General features: G+C 45.3%; 1 protein-coding gene across 3 annotated transcripts in view; it reads right to left on the reverse strand.

Moving 5' to 3' along the window:
- Positions 1-15,401, reverse strand: part of SMCHD1 (structural maintenance of chromosomes flexible hinge domain containing 1) — a 2,128,336-nt gene that overhangs the window by 1,402,993 nt on the left and 709,942 nt on the right. For all 3 annotated transcript variants that reach the window (XM_069219969.1, XM_069219967.1, XM_069219968.1), the window contains exon 16: positions 11,303-11,385. In XM_069219969.1, coding sequence (XP_069076070.1) covers positions 11,303-11,385 — 83 coding nt within the window. The remainder of the gene's footprint in view (positions 1-11,302; positions 11,386-15,401) is intronic.

The raw sequence follows: 15,401 nt of genomic DNA on the forward strand, positions 1-15,401 counted from the left end.
CGAGGATTTTTGAGCCCCTCTGAACCTAATTCTATACTCCTCAGTTGAGAATCCAAAGCCCTCAATCAGGGTAGCCTTCATGAGGTCATAGGATTCTGCATCTTTTCCAGAGAGTGTGAGGAGTCTATCCCTACACTTTCCAGTGAACATTTCCCAAAGGAGAGCACCCCAGTGAGATCTGTTTACTTTTCTGGTTGCACAAGCCGTCTCAAAAGCTGTGAACCATTTGGTGATGTCATCACCATCTTCATATTTAGTTACAATCCCTTTAGGGATTTTCAACGTCAGGAGAATCTCTGACCCTATTTATGTTGCCGCCACCATTGATGGGACCAAAACTCATCTCTTGTCTTTCCCTTTCTATGGCTAGGAGCTGTCTCTCCAAAGCCAATCTTTTGGCCATCCTGGCTAGCAGGAGGTCCTCTTCATTGAGGCTGTCCTCAATGTTTCCAGAGTTGCTGGACTCTCCTGTGAGAGAAACAGCATCCCTGACTATCACTTGTGGGGACAGGGTTTGAGGGACCCTGTTCTCCCTAACTAGGAGTGGGGGTGGGAAATCCTCCACTTCACTAGCTTCCTCCTCTGGGAAGGTATCCTCAGAGGAGTTGTTCTTTGCAAACTCTGCCAAAAGCTCCTGGAGCTGTACTTTGGTAGGGTTTGAACCAGTTTTAATCTTTTTGGTTTTGCAGAGAGACCTTAACTCTGACATCCTAAGATGCAGGTAAGGGGTGACGTTGAGTTCCATCACAATCTCTTCTGCATTAGACATTATGTTTCTAAAAGTTGGAATACTTTTTAAGAATCTAAAACTATCTCTAGAACTTAATTCAAACTTGTACAAAACTTTTAAACTCTAAAAGAGATGCTAACAGGGACTAACACAAGGCCCTAGCAGGACTTTTAAAAATTTTGAAAAATAGCTCAAATTTAAAAAATCATTTTCTAATGACAATTTTTGGAATTTAGTCGTGTGATCAGGTATTGGTTGAGTAGTCCAGCAAATGCAAAGTCTTGTACCCCACCGCTGATCCACCAATGTAGGAAGTTGGCTCTGTATGTACTATTTCAAAGTACATTAGGGGCCGTCCTGACTGGGCAGTGACTCCTCCTTGTTTTACTCATTATCTCCTCCGGCCTTGTCGCCAAAAGTGGGGCCGTGGCCAGAGGGGGCGGGCAACTCCACTAGCTGGAGTGCCCTGGGGTGCTGTAACAAAGGGGGTGAGCCTTTGAGGCTCACCGCCAGGTGTTACAGTTCCTGCAGGGGGAGGTGAGAAGCACCTCTACCCAGTACACGCTTTGTTACTAGCCACAGAGTGACAAAGGCACTCTTCCCATGTGGCCAGCAACATGTCTGGTGTGTGGCAGGCTGCTGAAACTAGTCAGCCCACACTGGTAGTCGGTTAAGGTTTCAGGGGGCATCTCTAAGATGCCCTCTGGGGTGTATTTTACAATAAAATGTACACCGGCATCAGTGTGCATTTATTGTGCTGAGAAGTTTGATACCAAAGTTCCCAGTTTTCAGTGTAGCTATTATGGTGCTGTGGAGTTCGTGCATGACAGACTCCCAGACCATATACTCTTATGGCTACCCTGCACTTACAATGTCTAAGGTTTTGCTTAGACACTGTAGGGGCATAGTGCTCATGCACTTATGCCCTCACCTATGGTATAGTGCACCCTGCCTTAGGGCTGTAATGCCTGCTAGAGGGGTGACTTATCTATACCTATAAGCAGTGTGAGGTTGGCATGGCACCCTGAGGGGAGTGCCATGTCGACTTAGTCATTTTATCCCCACCAGTACACACAAGCTGGCAAGCAGTGTGTCTGTGCTGAGTGAGGGGTCCCCAGGGTGGCATAAGACACGCTGCAGTCCTTAGAGACCTTCCCTGGCATCAGGGCCCTTGGTACCAGGAGTACCAGTTACAAGGGACTTACCTGGATGCCAGGGTGTGCCAATTGTGGATTCAAAAGTACAGGTTAGGGAAAGAACACTGGTGCTGGGGCCTGGTTAGCAGGCCTCAGCACACTTTCAAATCATAACTTGGCATCAGCAAAGGCAACAATTCAGGGGGTAACCATGCCAAGGAGGCATTTCCTCACAGGAGGGACAGCCCTTTTGAACTATCTGCAAAACCCACCTGAACGTAGTGATGGATTCTCAGTGGGGCAGGTGATAGCGAATCCTGCCACCAACTGGATTAGAGTGAGAGGACGGAATAGCAGGGTTTGGAGGCTGCAGCGGGGGCAGGGGTGGACTGGCAAGACCTTTGGTTCCCTGTCCCACCCCCACAAGGGATTCTGGGTCCCCAGCCACGCAGCGGCTGAACAGCATGGGTGGCACGGTTGCTGGGTTGGGGACGCAACAGGGAGCCCCTTCCGTGGCCACGAAAGGCAGAGTGTTGAGGGCGAGAGGCAGCAGACATGCCAAGGGACTGAGCTGTAGCCCAGGAGTCCTTGAATCTCTCCAAGGCCGCGTCCGCCTTGTCTCCAACGAGACAGGAGCCATCAAAGGGCATACCCATAAGAGACTGTTGGACATCCCCCGAAAAAACTGAAGTACGCAACCAGGTGTGGCGTCTCAAGGCCACAGTCGTAGCAACTGATCTGCCCAAAGAGTCGGTTGTGTCCAGCCAACATCGGATCGTGAACTTCGCTGCATCTCTCTATTCGTTGACAGCTTGGGAGACAATAGCACAGGCCTTCTCTGGTATTTGCGGTAGAACTTGCGTGACCGCATCCTATAGGCAGTGGGTATAGTGGCCCAAAAGGCATGCGGTGTTCACGGACAGCAGCGCTAGACTGGAGGAAGAAAACATCTTCCCAAATTGTTCCAGCCTTTTTGATTCCCTAATCGGGGTGAGGAAGGGAATGCACTGGAGGAGGAGGAAGCCTGGATGACAAGACTCTCAGGCGTGGAGTGTTGGGACAGGAATTTATGGTCGTTCAGTGTGGGCCGATGGCGGCATGCGTGTGTTGTAATGGTAGGAGTAGCCATGCCAACGTCTAGAGAAGAGTCCAGTCCACTGGCCTCGCCCACTTCCTGTGTCCAGTCCAAAGATGGGTCATCCTAGTATTTATAAGGCTCCAATCCTTCCCCAAATTCGTACCCATAAGGAAAAGGGTCCAAATCCGACCTGGGGTGAGTAGGCCGCATTGAAGACAGAGGCAGCGTCGACCAACGCTGTTCCGACTCCAAGTTGTCAGGGATAAGGACTGGGTCGTAGTCAATGGTGGGCACCACCGACCTCGGGAGCGTCAACAATCGAACCACCGCCGGGGAAGGTCTCAGAGGTACGACCGGCGTCGGTGCGAATCTGCGAGCAGATCCAGAGGGGACCTCGGTGGCCAGACCCGAACCCCCTTGGGCCCCGAGGCGCCCTATCAGGGTCGGCCCCCCAAAAATGAGGCGCATAGCCTCATAAAACTCCTGTAATTGGGTTGGGGTTGCTTCAGCTACTGCAAATTCGAGGAAGCATGCTCCGAAGACGGAAGCCTCAAGTGACGATGCTCCTCCCGTGTCGCATCAGCCAAGCGACAGGGTGAAGACGAAGGGCCACGGGACCACTTCGACGACGACTTTCTTACCTGTGCCCGAAGAGTTGGAGGAAGAAGAATGGTGGTGGCTCTGTTAACGGTCTCAAGACTTTTCCCTCGATCGAGACCGGGACGTACGCGGAGTCGAGTGCCGGGCCACCATGAGCTTGAGGGACCGCTCCCTCAAGGCCTTCGGGTGCATGGCACGGCGCTCAGAGCACGAATTCGGGTCGTGGTTGCACTCCAAGCACCACAAACAGACCTGATGCGGATCCATCACCGACATCATGCAGTGATAGTCCTTGCACGGCTTGAAACCGGTCTTCAGGGGATATCTCGACACCAAAAAAATTAACAAAACGGTTGAACTCAGTCAAAAAGAGACCAGGGTAGCTCTCTCCTGATCAGCGGTGGCACGGAAAGAAAAGAACTGACGTCACTGCGTTAAGGAGGCATCTATGTACTACTTCCGACGCCATCACAGTGACTACGACACCAACGATGCCCGCGGAGTCGACCGATGCCACCTACCGACGTGCAAGGGTATGGCTTGAAGAAAAAATCCCAGGCTCCAGTCTGACTCCTGGAAGAAATTCTAAGGTAAGAAATCTGCAGCTACAACTCGCTATCAGATGATGCTTTCAGTAACACTGCCTGAAAGTTTGGAAGCATCCAAAATGACAGCTAACAACCCAAAATGAGAATATATCTTTCTCCCGTTTTTCAACTCTAGCTTATAAATTAGGAGAAGCAGGGTCTTGTCAAGGTTAATTTTCCTTTACAAAAGACCCAAGATAAAAGCTCTCATCGCCTGCACTCCTGAAAAGAATGTAAATTGTTCCAAGGAAGGTCATGACTTGTTACGTCCTTTGCCAAGTGTTCCTAAGCGCAAGTCGTAATCAACACCAATAATAACGCAGTTTCTTTGGGAAGCAGAAGTTCCAGATCTGGAGTATTTTAGTTAAAGCCCCAGTTTGGAGGTTGAGTCTGCCTGCCTCTTGGGAACATAACTTATGTGTTAAGAGTGCTTTGACACCTATATAACACTGAAAATATTCAGTGTTACTCTTCATTCAATAAAAGCAGTTAAAAATACAACAGGTGTTTCACATACTTACTTAAATAGTCAGGAGTCCTGAAGTTATTTTAAAGATGCAGTGTGAGCCCCTACCCTGGTCTTACAGCTGCATATGCGAGGCAGCTTAACAGATTTTACTTGCACATGAAATGTTTTCTTAAAACAAATACGGTCTGAAACTTTGCTTTATTAATGATTATATTTAATCATTGAAATAAAGCAGCATTTGAGACTTTTTGTTTAATAAATAGCATATATCTCAGAAGTTATCCTGTTTAAGGAAGATATGGAAGGGTCCTCATCTGCCTTAACAGAAAAGCCACCTAAAGAACTGGAAAACTTCTCACTGGCCCCGGTTCTAGAACATCGCTGACTGTTGAAATTGTATTCCTTCACAAACTCAGTTAAGCTTCTACTTGATTGGGCCACGTATTATGTTGAAAAACATGCATTCTACTTAAAGAAAAATCCCTATTCACCCCCCACAAAGAAAACCGACTAGTGAAAAAAAAACCTCAAGAATCAAATAAGTAAAAATATATATATATTTAAATCTAAACCAGGATGGGACTTTTTAAACTGTAAAAGAAAAAAGAAGCATGTGGTGAAGAGGAAATAATTGATGTTGTTCATATTAAAAGGAGGCTCTTTTTTGAAAACTAATGACCATACATTTATGCTAGACTTCAATAAATAACTTCTGGGTAGTGTAGGAAAATGCCACTGCTGGCATGGTTATCCCCTAACTTTTTGCCTTTTGTTGATGCCCGCTTTGATTGAAAGTGTGTTGGGACTCTGCTAACCAGTCCCCAGCACCAGTGTTTTCCCTAAACTGTACTTTTGTTCCCACAATTGGCACAGCCCTGTCACACAGATAAGTCTGTTGTAAATGTTACCCTTAGTACCAAGGGGCCTGTTGCCAGGGAAGGTCTCTAAGGGCTGCAGCATGTCTTATGCCACCCTCAGAGTGCCATGCCCACAACCCACTGCCTGTGGCATAGGTAAGTCACCCTTCTAGCAGGCCTTACAGCCCTAAGGCAGGGTGCACTATACCACAGGTGAGGGCACAGCTGCATGAGCACTATGCCCCTAAAGTGTCTAAGTCAATTCTTAGACATTGTAAGTGCAGGGTAGCCATAAAGAGTATATGGTCTGGGAGTTTACCAAATAAACTCCACAGTTCCATAATGGCTACACTGAATTCTGGGATGTTTGGTATCAAACTGCTCAGCATAATAAATTCACACTGATGCCAGTGTGGGATTTATTGAAAAATGTACACAGAGGGCATCTTAGAGATGCCCCAAGCATGCCAACCCAACTGTTAGTGCTAGGCTGACAGGGATCTGCCAGCCTGCCACTCCTAGACAAGTTTCTGGCCACATGGGGTGAGTGCTGTTGTGCACTCTGTGTCCAGGAACAAAGCCTGTCCTGGGTGGAAGTCTTCACACCTCCTCTTGCAGGAACTTTAACACCTGGCGGTGAGCCTCAAAGGCTCAAGCCTGGTGTTACAGTGAACTAGGGCATTCCAGCTAGTGGAGATGCCCCCCCTCAAACTCCCCCAGCCCCGGACACAACCCCCACTCTTGGCGGCAAGTCTGGGGAGATAATGAGAAAAACAAGGAGGAGACCCCTCTCAGCCAGGTCCACCCCTAAGGTGACCAGAGCTGAAGTGACCCCCTCCTTAGAAAATCCTCCATCTTGTTTTGGAGGATTTAGCCCAATAGGAATAGGGATATGTCCCCCTCCCCAAAGGGAGGAGGCACAAGGGGGGTGTAGCCAACCTCAAGGACAGTAACCATTGGCTCCTGCCCTAGCACACCCTTAAATTTAGTATTTAGGAGCGACCCTGAACCCAGGAAATCAGATTCCTGACGACCTACAAAGAAGGACTGTTTAGCTGAAAAACCCCGCAGAGGAGAACGAAGACAACAACTGCTTTGGCCCCAGGCGTACCAGCCTGTCTCCAACTTCAAAGAATCTGCACCAGCGACGCATCCGACGGAACCAGCAACCTCTGCTGACTCAGAGAACTGCCCTGCAACTAATAAGGATCAAGAACTCCCCTGGACAGCGGACCTATCCAACAAAGAAAGAAGAAACCATCTTTAAAGGGACTCTCAACTCACTCCAGAAGCCTGAGTCCCCACCACTCAGCACCCGACGCCCCTGGCCCATGTCCTGAGAAACCAACGACCCAGAGTGGATCCCCAGGCGACTCTGACAATGTGTCCACCATGGGCTGACCTCTCTGCACCCCCACGACGACACCTGCAGAGGGAATCTCGAGGAGCTCCCCCCCCCCGACCGCGACTGCCCAGACGAGGATGTCAGACGCCTGGAGAAGTACTGCACCCGCACACCCCAGGCCCATGAGAAACCGACCATCGGTGCAGCGGTGACCAGCAGGCGGCCCTCACCCTTGCCCAGTCGGTGGCTGGCCCGAGAAGCCCCTCCCGTGCCCTGCCTGCAAAGTCTGAGTGACCCCCGGGTCCCTCCATTGTAATCTATTGCAAAACCCGACGCCCTGTTTGCCCACTACACCCGGCCGCTCCTGTGCCGCAGTAAGTGTGTTTTGTGTGCCTATCTGGGGCCCCTCCAGTGCTCTACTAAACTCCTCTGGTCTGCACCCCGAGGACGCAGGTACTTACCTGCCAGCAGACTAGAACTGGAGCACCCCCTGTCTCCATAGGCACCATGTTATTTTCGCTCCTCTTTGACCTCTTCACCTGACCGGCCCTGTGTTGCTGGGGGTTTGGGGTTGACTTGAACCACCAACGGTGGGCTACTTATGCCCCGAAAACTGAAATTGTAAGTGCTTTAGTTTCCAGATTAACCTAACTGTACTTACCTCCCCCAGGAACTGTTGAATATTGCACTGTGTCCACTTTTAAAATAACTTATTGCCATTTTATGAAAAACTGTGTACAATATTGTTTTGGTTCAAAGTCATAACTATACCTATGCAAAGTACCTTACTTTTAATGTACTCACCTCCAATTTGAATCTTGTGGTTCTAAAAATAAATTAAGAAAATAGTATTTTTCTAAATAAAAACCTATTAGCCTGGAGTAAAGTCTTTGAGTATGTGTTCTCATTTATTGCTTGTGTGTGTAGAACAAATGCTTAACACTACCGCCTGATAAGCCTAACTGCTTGACCACACTACCACAAATAGAGCATTAGTATTATCTAGCATTGCCTCTGTAAAGCCTCTTGGGGAACCACTGAAATCTGTGCACACTGTATCTCATTTTGATATAGTATATACAGAGCCAGCTTCCTACAGTTAGGAATATATGTTTAGGTTTAACAGCGTGTGAATAAGTTGCATCGGGGATCACAAATAGGCCTGTATCTTGCAGTAGCCCGTTACACTTTCCAGGAATGGTTCCAACCAAGACAAGCTTTTGAATTTGGGTGTGGGGGGTTCTCTTGGAAAAAATGGGCGAGTTGCTTGGCCTTAAGTAACTCACTACAGTTGTCACTGATCAGGAGTAACTCTCACTACAGAAAAGGTAGGTGACCCCTGACTAAGCATACCCAAATAAGTAATTTGTTTATTTCTGACGTTCCATTATTGTCCCTTATAAACTTTGGACTGTACGATCCTTCATCAGGGGAAAATTTGGTATTCTGTTTGAAAATACATAAAAAAAGATAAAATGTTCAATAAAAAAGGAAACTAGAGCACATAAAGCCATACGCTCTTAAATGGAGCAGCTAGCCGCTGTCACATTGCCAAGTGAATGGAATCATTTCCTTGAGACAAATAGGATTTCTATTTCGTACAGCTTTTTGTGTTTGTTTTTGGAAGATTCATTCCGCACAGCAGTCCTACCTGTAGTAGAAGTGTAATGCTTTGGTGTATCCCTCTGGGCATTGGCCAGGAATAATTTGTGGCCTTTGGGTTCATCAAGGAGCACAAACTGTAGTCCACAGCTTTGTGAATGGATCTAAGGCACCAAATGCAGACGTAACGATTCGATACAGAAGTCCACTTGCAGCACTTCTAGCAGGGCTTTAAACCTTGAAGCCTTTGGTGGAGATGTATTACTTTTTTGCAGCTGAGAAAAACTGACACTCTCCAAAAACATGCCAATGAATCACAGAGAAACAGGAACTCAATTCAGAGTGCATGATGGTGCCTTTTATACATCAGTGGCATTGCTAGCGCAGGTGTCTTTAATAAAATGTATTAATGAGTGTTTCTGTATTTTGAATAATGAGTTCATGTAGAAAACGAAAGAACATAGAAAAATAATGCACGCATTTAAAAATGTAACCTCGAGGAATGGCCACCAATGTTCACGAAATGTACTAATTTATGATTAAAACATATGAAATGTTGAAAGAGTATTAGATTAATGCAGTAATATGTCAAATTAAGGGTAATGAAGTATGCTTTAGCTTTATTAATTGTAGGCCTTAACTTAGCGAGTGTCTTGGCCTATTTTGTCACACCTCATGTAGAAGCTGTATTTCTTAGCGTTCAATGAAAAAATGCTGACCGAGTGAATTAAACTGTGAAATGTCTATTGTATTCTTAAATGTGCTTAACAGAAGCTTTTTGTGAGAACCGACTGCTAGGAGATGATGTTCCTGCTAATGCAACATTTTATGTGTAATGTGTGTGAGATGGACTTTCCCAGGACAAGAACAATGAAGATACTGACTGGTGTGGAACCTGCAACAATATTGTTACCTGACAAGCCAGATGATGAGAACATCGTAAGGTGGACCAATCAACTGTATGTATACGGAGAAATTTTTGACATAGAAATATTATTGGATGACGTATGAACATACGATTAACTGACCAATGGGGAATTAGGGGATAGTTTAGGTGACTTTAATATAACAACGCTCATTCTGAGAGAAGACAGCAATTGCCCTTATTTTTCCCGACCGAAAGGTTTTCATCTTCTTATGCGTCTTTATTAGAGAGGTGCTTATCTTTAATGCTAAATGACTTCGCTCATACTTTCCTGACCGAGACCTGATGCATTGCTGATCGACTGATGACCTGAGGACTAAGACTGATTCTGCTTTGCTAACCCATACCGAGGATAGTTATAATGTGACAAACTGATTATTGTGCATGTTTTGCTTTTTCTTTCTAGGTACCAACTGCACTGTTTTGATAAAATCACAGTTAGATGTTTTTTCCAAATTTGTGTTGCTAAATTGTTTTGCATGAAGCCCAACATGCTGATGCTAATCTGATGATAGTTGAGGATTCTGACTTATGACTAAGAGACTGATGTCTGACGGATTTCTCTGCTTAACTACATGTACTACATCTCGTTAACACAGCTGACTCTGCTATTGATTTGCACTGTAACTTTAGAATGTGTTGTAGTTCGAGCTTTGATTAAATTGCATTTCTTCCACCGCTTTGGACAACCAGTATTGTTTCTGTATGTGTTACATTTGATATTGCGATTAATATACATGACCTTAGCACTGTTAATATAGGGAAATAAACTTACTAAACTTTTACTAAAGGTGTGGTTATTCATGGCTGAAAGGTCATGGTGCGTGACAATTACTGACTCCACTGATTAGTGATTACTAGTGATTGTTGATTGTGTATTTACTATTGATTATGTACTGGTGCTATGGTAAGAACTTCTTAATTGCGAGTCAAAAGGTTCATCAACCTATTTACGTCCCCTTGTAAGTATACTTATTAAGGTTTGACGCGCTAACAGCATCATGTCTTGGTAGCTGAAGTTGCAGCTGGAGCTTCATTGTGCCACCTATCGGCAATTGAGAGCTACTGCTAGGAAAATATATTCTAGACCAAACTGATGCACGGGGAATATTCTAAATAAACAGATTAATGGTGAGGAACATGTAGGACGACGTAACCATCAGAAAATACAAAACTGTTGCATGATCACGGTGCCAAAGGCTCGTGACCAAGATTCTCAAACAAGCAGTGCAAAGGAGAAGTATGCTCTTTCAAATTTCCGGGGTAATAAGTAAAATAGGTTTTACTGCCAAGCAAATTAAGTCCCAGCATGGCATTAGGCCGTTAATCAGTTAGAAGAGAAGAGTAGGCGCTAGAAAACAGAGATTACTTATCCTCTGATCCTTTGTGGCACAACCAAAATACAGAGCCTAAAAATCCACAGGATAGACTAAGGATCTTGTTGTCACTGGCGTTGCTGACAAAGGCCCAGGCACAAGGGGCTATGTCTGTGGGGATTAGCCAGAGGAGTTTGTACCTTACAAAAAAAAATATTATTTAAACTGCTGGCAAACAGCACAGGAGATTAAGGAGGATACCCCATTCATTAGGAATACTCCTTGCACAAACAAGAAATATGAATATCAACTCAACATGACAAGCTCAATAACCCTTGAAGGCAGGAACAATGCACCACATTTCAGCCTTCAAATGACAGTGCCTAAAGTGAACCAAATGTGTTTGTTTGTTGGGGGAACGTCAAGCCCGGTATAGGTGTCACTAATGTACCCAAGATTCCGTTTGATGTGGTAAAAAATCGTCTTTTCAGCCCAAATCATACCAAATGAAAACATGAAGCAAGGAGTTGGACACAGAATACTAGAGAGATTGTGATATAGAGAAAGAGGGAGGAGATAATAACAATTACCCAAATAAATGAGAAAATATAGATTTAAAAAGTAATTAAAATGATTGAATTGAAATATGCTGCTTACCAATCGCAGCCCCGGCATGCTTTATCTCATCTGGCAGCAACTCATCTCCTTCTGGCCATGATACTGACAATCTATCTGGAAGTCTACAAAATAAAAGCTACACTTATCAATTTCATTCCCCATCCTGAGAATATTTACTGAATGCATAAACAGTATCTTCCCCCACACAAGAAGGATTCCACATCACTTTTATAACCGGAACATCATTTCGCAGTGCACCATAGGACTACTCAAAAATGGCAAAACAAAAAAAATCAAAATTTTAATTAATAATTGAGCTATCCCAGAAGGCACAATCCTGGAAGCATTGTTCAGTTCACCGTGAAGCTTAAGTAAGTAATAATGAAAGGTCCACAATAAAGAAAAGGGATTACAAACAAGAACCTCTTCCTTTTCCAGCATGGACCTTGACTCAGATTCATTAAGAGTGAACAAAATAGCAAGCTCAAACCACTCTCAAAATTGGGAAATACACTAGTAAAAGTTCCAAAAAATAGGCAGCTCTAGTTAATAAATTCCTACTCCGGTACATTAGGCTTAGATACTTCCTATAACCGAGTTTCCATTCTGTAGTAAGAATCTACACATTAGTAGTGGACTGACCGCAGGTATATGCTTTCAAATCTTAGCAGGACTGCACTAATTGCGTTTCCTCTGAAAAGATGAGCTAGAGGTCTTCCAGGCATAAGCTTTTTTTAACCTTGTCACATGAGGTCTTCCAGTTTTTATTTTTTTGTACTTACTGACATAAATGTATTTTGCTGGAGACCATCAAAGGAGCTTTCCACAATTTTGAAGTCGTCATTCTGGTCCAAAACAATCAAACACTTATAGAACTTGGTCTTTTTAATTGAGAGATGACATCACAGAGCACACATAAAAAATAAAAAGCAAACTGGAAGAAAAATAGAGAAATAAATGTCAACCTGTTCACAAAGTATTCCCCAGTACTATTAATATTATTTAAAACAAGAAAACCAAAAGAATATAAGGCCTTCATTTTCAAGTATCTATCTCAAAAGGAAGTCATCCTCTAACTTTCGAGCATCCAGCTCTGGAGAAAGTGACATCACTATGTTTCCGAGCATCCATCTTTACAGATGTTGACATCCCTGCATCCATCTCTGCAGGAAGTGATAACACTGTTTTCTCGCCAACTGCATTCTTAGGGAAGCAGAGGGTTTTACAGATGCTAAAAAGGCAAATGTATTATTCTAACTCCAGTCCTACAATATTGGGGGAAGTACAACTGTCCACTAAATAGTCCAGGAGGACTATACAGTATATATATATTAGAACGCCAGTCAGAACATGTTTTGGAGACAGTTAAAAATTCCCGAGGTAATTTTAAAAAGGGTTGATAAGTAGCCAATCTTCACTGCAGAAAGCACTTTCCCGAGGGTATTGCTCAAGGTGAAGTTAGGCTAGTGGACCTCTTTACTCAGTATCCATCTCAACGGGAAGCCATCTTTTATTTCTGAGCATCCATATACACAGGACGTGACATAACAGCACTGGCCAGCATTTCTTCAAGACGTTGCATTGGTTTCCCACGAAAATCATGTTTAAAAGAAGAATCCAGGAACCATCTCAATAGAAAGAAGCCTGCTTTGGATTTTCCCAGCATTCATCCCTGCAGGAAGTGACATCACATGCTTTCATCTTTTATTTTCTGCCTCCCTCTTTTATTCAACTCTTCAGGACGACCCACTTCCACTCCCCGGGGGGAAGTTACGAAAGGTAAATATTTTGTCCTTTTGATAGAGACTTCTAAACACAGATTCCTCACCTTGTGAATATTTGCCAAAGCAGTAAATTAACAGGTGGTGGATCTGCTGAATGGCTCAAGCCACGAAATCCTGCAGGATAGATCAGGCAAAATGCCTGTCATGTCAGACCTGGCTGTCCAGAAAAGGTGCTTTGTGAACATAAGGAGGCACACCCACACCGCATGCACTAGCACAGTTGTGGCACCTTTTTCTCTGGTGGAATGAACGCATAATAATTTTGAGGGATGGTACTTGGACAGCCAGTAGCGGATTTTAATACGTAACAGAATCCATCGAGAGATGGCTTTTGTAGAAGTTGGCTCTGTATATACTTTCTCAAAGTGAGAGATAGTGTGCACATAGTCCAAGGGTTCCCCTTAGAGGTTGATAGTAGCAAAATTGGATAATACTAATGCTCTATTTTGTGGTAGTATGGTCGAGCAGTAGGCTTATCAGAGGGTAGTGTTAAGCATTTGTTGTACACACACAGGCAATAAATAAGGAACACACACTCAAATACTTAACTCCAGGCCAATAGTTTTTATATAGAAAAATATATTTTCTTAATTTATTTTTAGAACCACAAGATTCAAATTTGAGGTAAGTACATAAATTGCAAGGTACTTCACACAGGTAAGTAGAGAACTTTGATTTACAACAGTAGTACACACAGTTTTAGTTAAAATGGCAAATAGCTGTTTTAAAAGTAGACACTGCAAACAAACAGTTCCTGGGGAGGTAAATAAACCTTAGTTTTTCAGGTAAGTAAAGCACTTACACAGTCAGTCTCCTGGGCATAGGCAGCCCACTTTTAAGGGTTCAAGACAACCCCCAAAGCCACTGCACCAGCAACACAGGGCCGGTCAGGTGCAGAGGTCAAAGGAGGGCCCAAAATACACAGGCGCCTATGGAGAACAGGGGTGCTCCGGTTCCAGTCTGCTAGCAGGTAAGTACCTCTGTCCTCAGGTAGCTGACCAGGGGGGTTTTGTAGAGAACTTTGGGGGGGGGGGGGGAAGGGGGGGGGGAGGGTGTTTGGGAGAGAGAACGTAAGCACACAAAACACACACTCAGCAGGACAGGGGTTGCAGTGTGCAAAGTAGGTGTCGGGTTTGCTGTAGAAATCAATGGAGGGACCCGGTGGTCCCTCTGGCGATGCAGGCAGGGCACAGGGTGGCTTCTCAGGCCAGCCACCGACTGGGCTAGGATGAAGGCCGCTTGCTGGTCACTCTTGCACTGTTTTTTTGTTGTTTTTTTTTAAAATATATTTTTATTGTTTTATCAGCCAAGTGGCAACATTTAACTGAGATACATGAGGTTACATTATGTTTCATCATACATTATACATGTAATTATTGCGTATGCACATTTTGCGAATCCAGTGCAAGTGCACTATTACCCGAGTTGGGCCTTGAGGCCCGCGCATCCACACATGAGGTGCATTCTACGTGTGCAAAGTTATTCAGGAAACTAAAGATATAGAGAGAGAGAGTAAGATAGGAGCTGAGGTGGCACCGGAGGACCCATTCCGAGGAGGGGGGGGAGAAGGGGGGGGGACAGCAGGAGGGGCGGGGGACCCCAGAAAGGGGGGGGAGAGCCAGTCACCAGAGGGGCCAGAGGTGCCTTCCACGAGCTATGCAAAGCAGTTGCGCGTACATCCCTGCAATAACGCCACCTCGGCGCCCAGCCTTGTTGTCCCAGGACCACAGGGGACCAGCCCACTGTTAGCCGTGGGCTGCCGTGCATGGGCAGCCGGCCACAACAGGAGGGATCAGCAGGGTTCGAGTCCCCCCGGCCCCAATGCCCATCGGCACACCACGGGGCTCCCACGATGCGCCCAGGGGCATACGCCAGGAGCACCGAAATTTTATATTAGTTCAACTCCCCCCCACCCCCCTGAACACCTCAATCGCCGATATGATACTGTTTTACTATGGTCATTAATGTGTGTCAATTATCTCATTCTCGTCTGTTTAGGGAGGGCGTTCATCGTCTTTGTTTTCTGCGGCTAACAAGAATAAGTTCCATACCTCTAGGCCTTTAGCTAGTATACCCTTATCCAGTAAATTCTGTAATGTCTGTATTTCTGCTTTGGTCCATCGTGTTACCTCTTCTTGCCACTGGGCAATCCTGGGGGCGCCAGGGGCCTTCCAATTCATGGCAATGAGGCGTCTGTACAGCACCAACGCCAGGGCAATGCATTTATATGAGCGTTTGCGTTTCTTGGGGTGGGGTGTTATACCCAATAGGCACACCTCAGGAGTGGGAGTTAGTGAGGTGTTTGTCCATTCAGCTAGCAACGTTATTATCTCTATGTATGTGTTCCGAATCGG

The sequence above is a fragment of the Pleurodeles waltl genome, chromosome 2_2, assembly GCF_031143425.1.
Source record: "Pleurodeles waltl isolate 20211129_DDA chromosome 2_2, aPleWal1.hap1.20221129, whole genome shotgun sequence".
Classification (NCBI taxonomy): Eukaryota; Metazoa; Chordata; class Amphibia; order Caudata; family Salamandridae; genus Pleurodeles; species Pleurodeles waltl.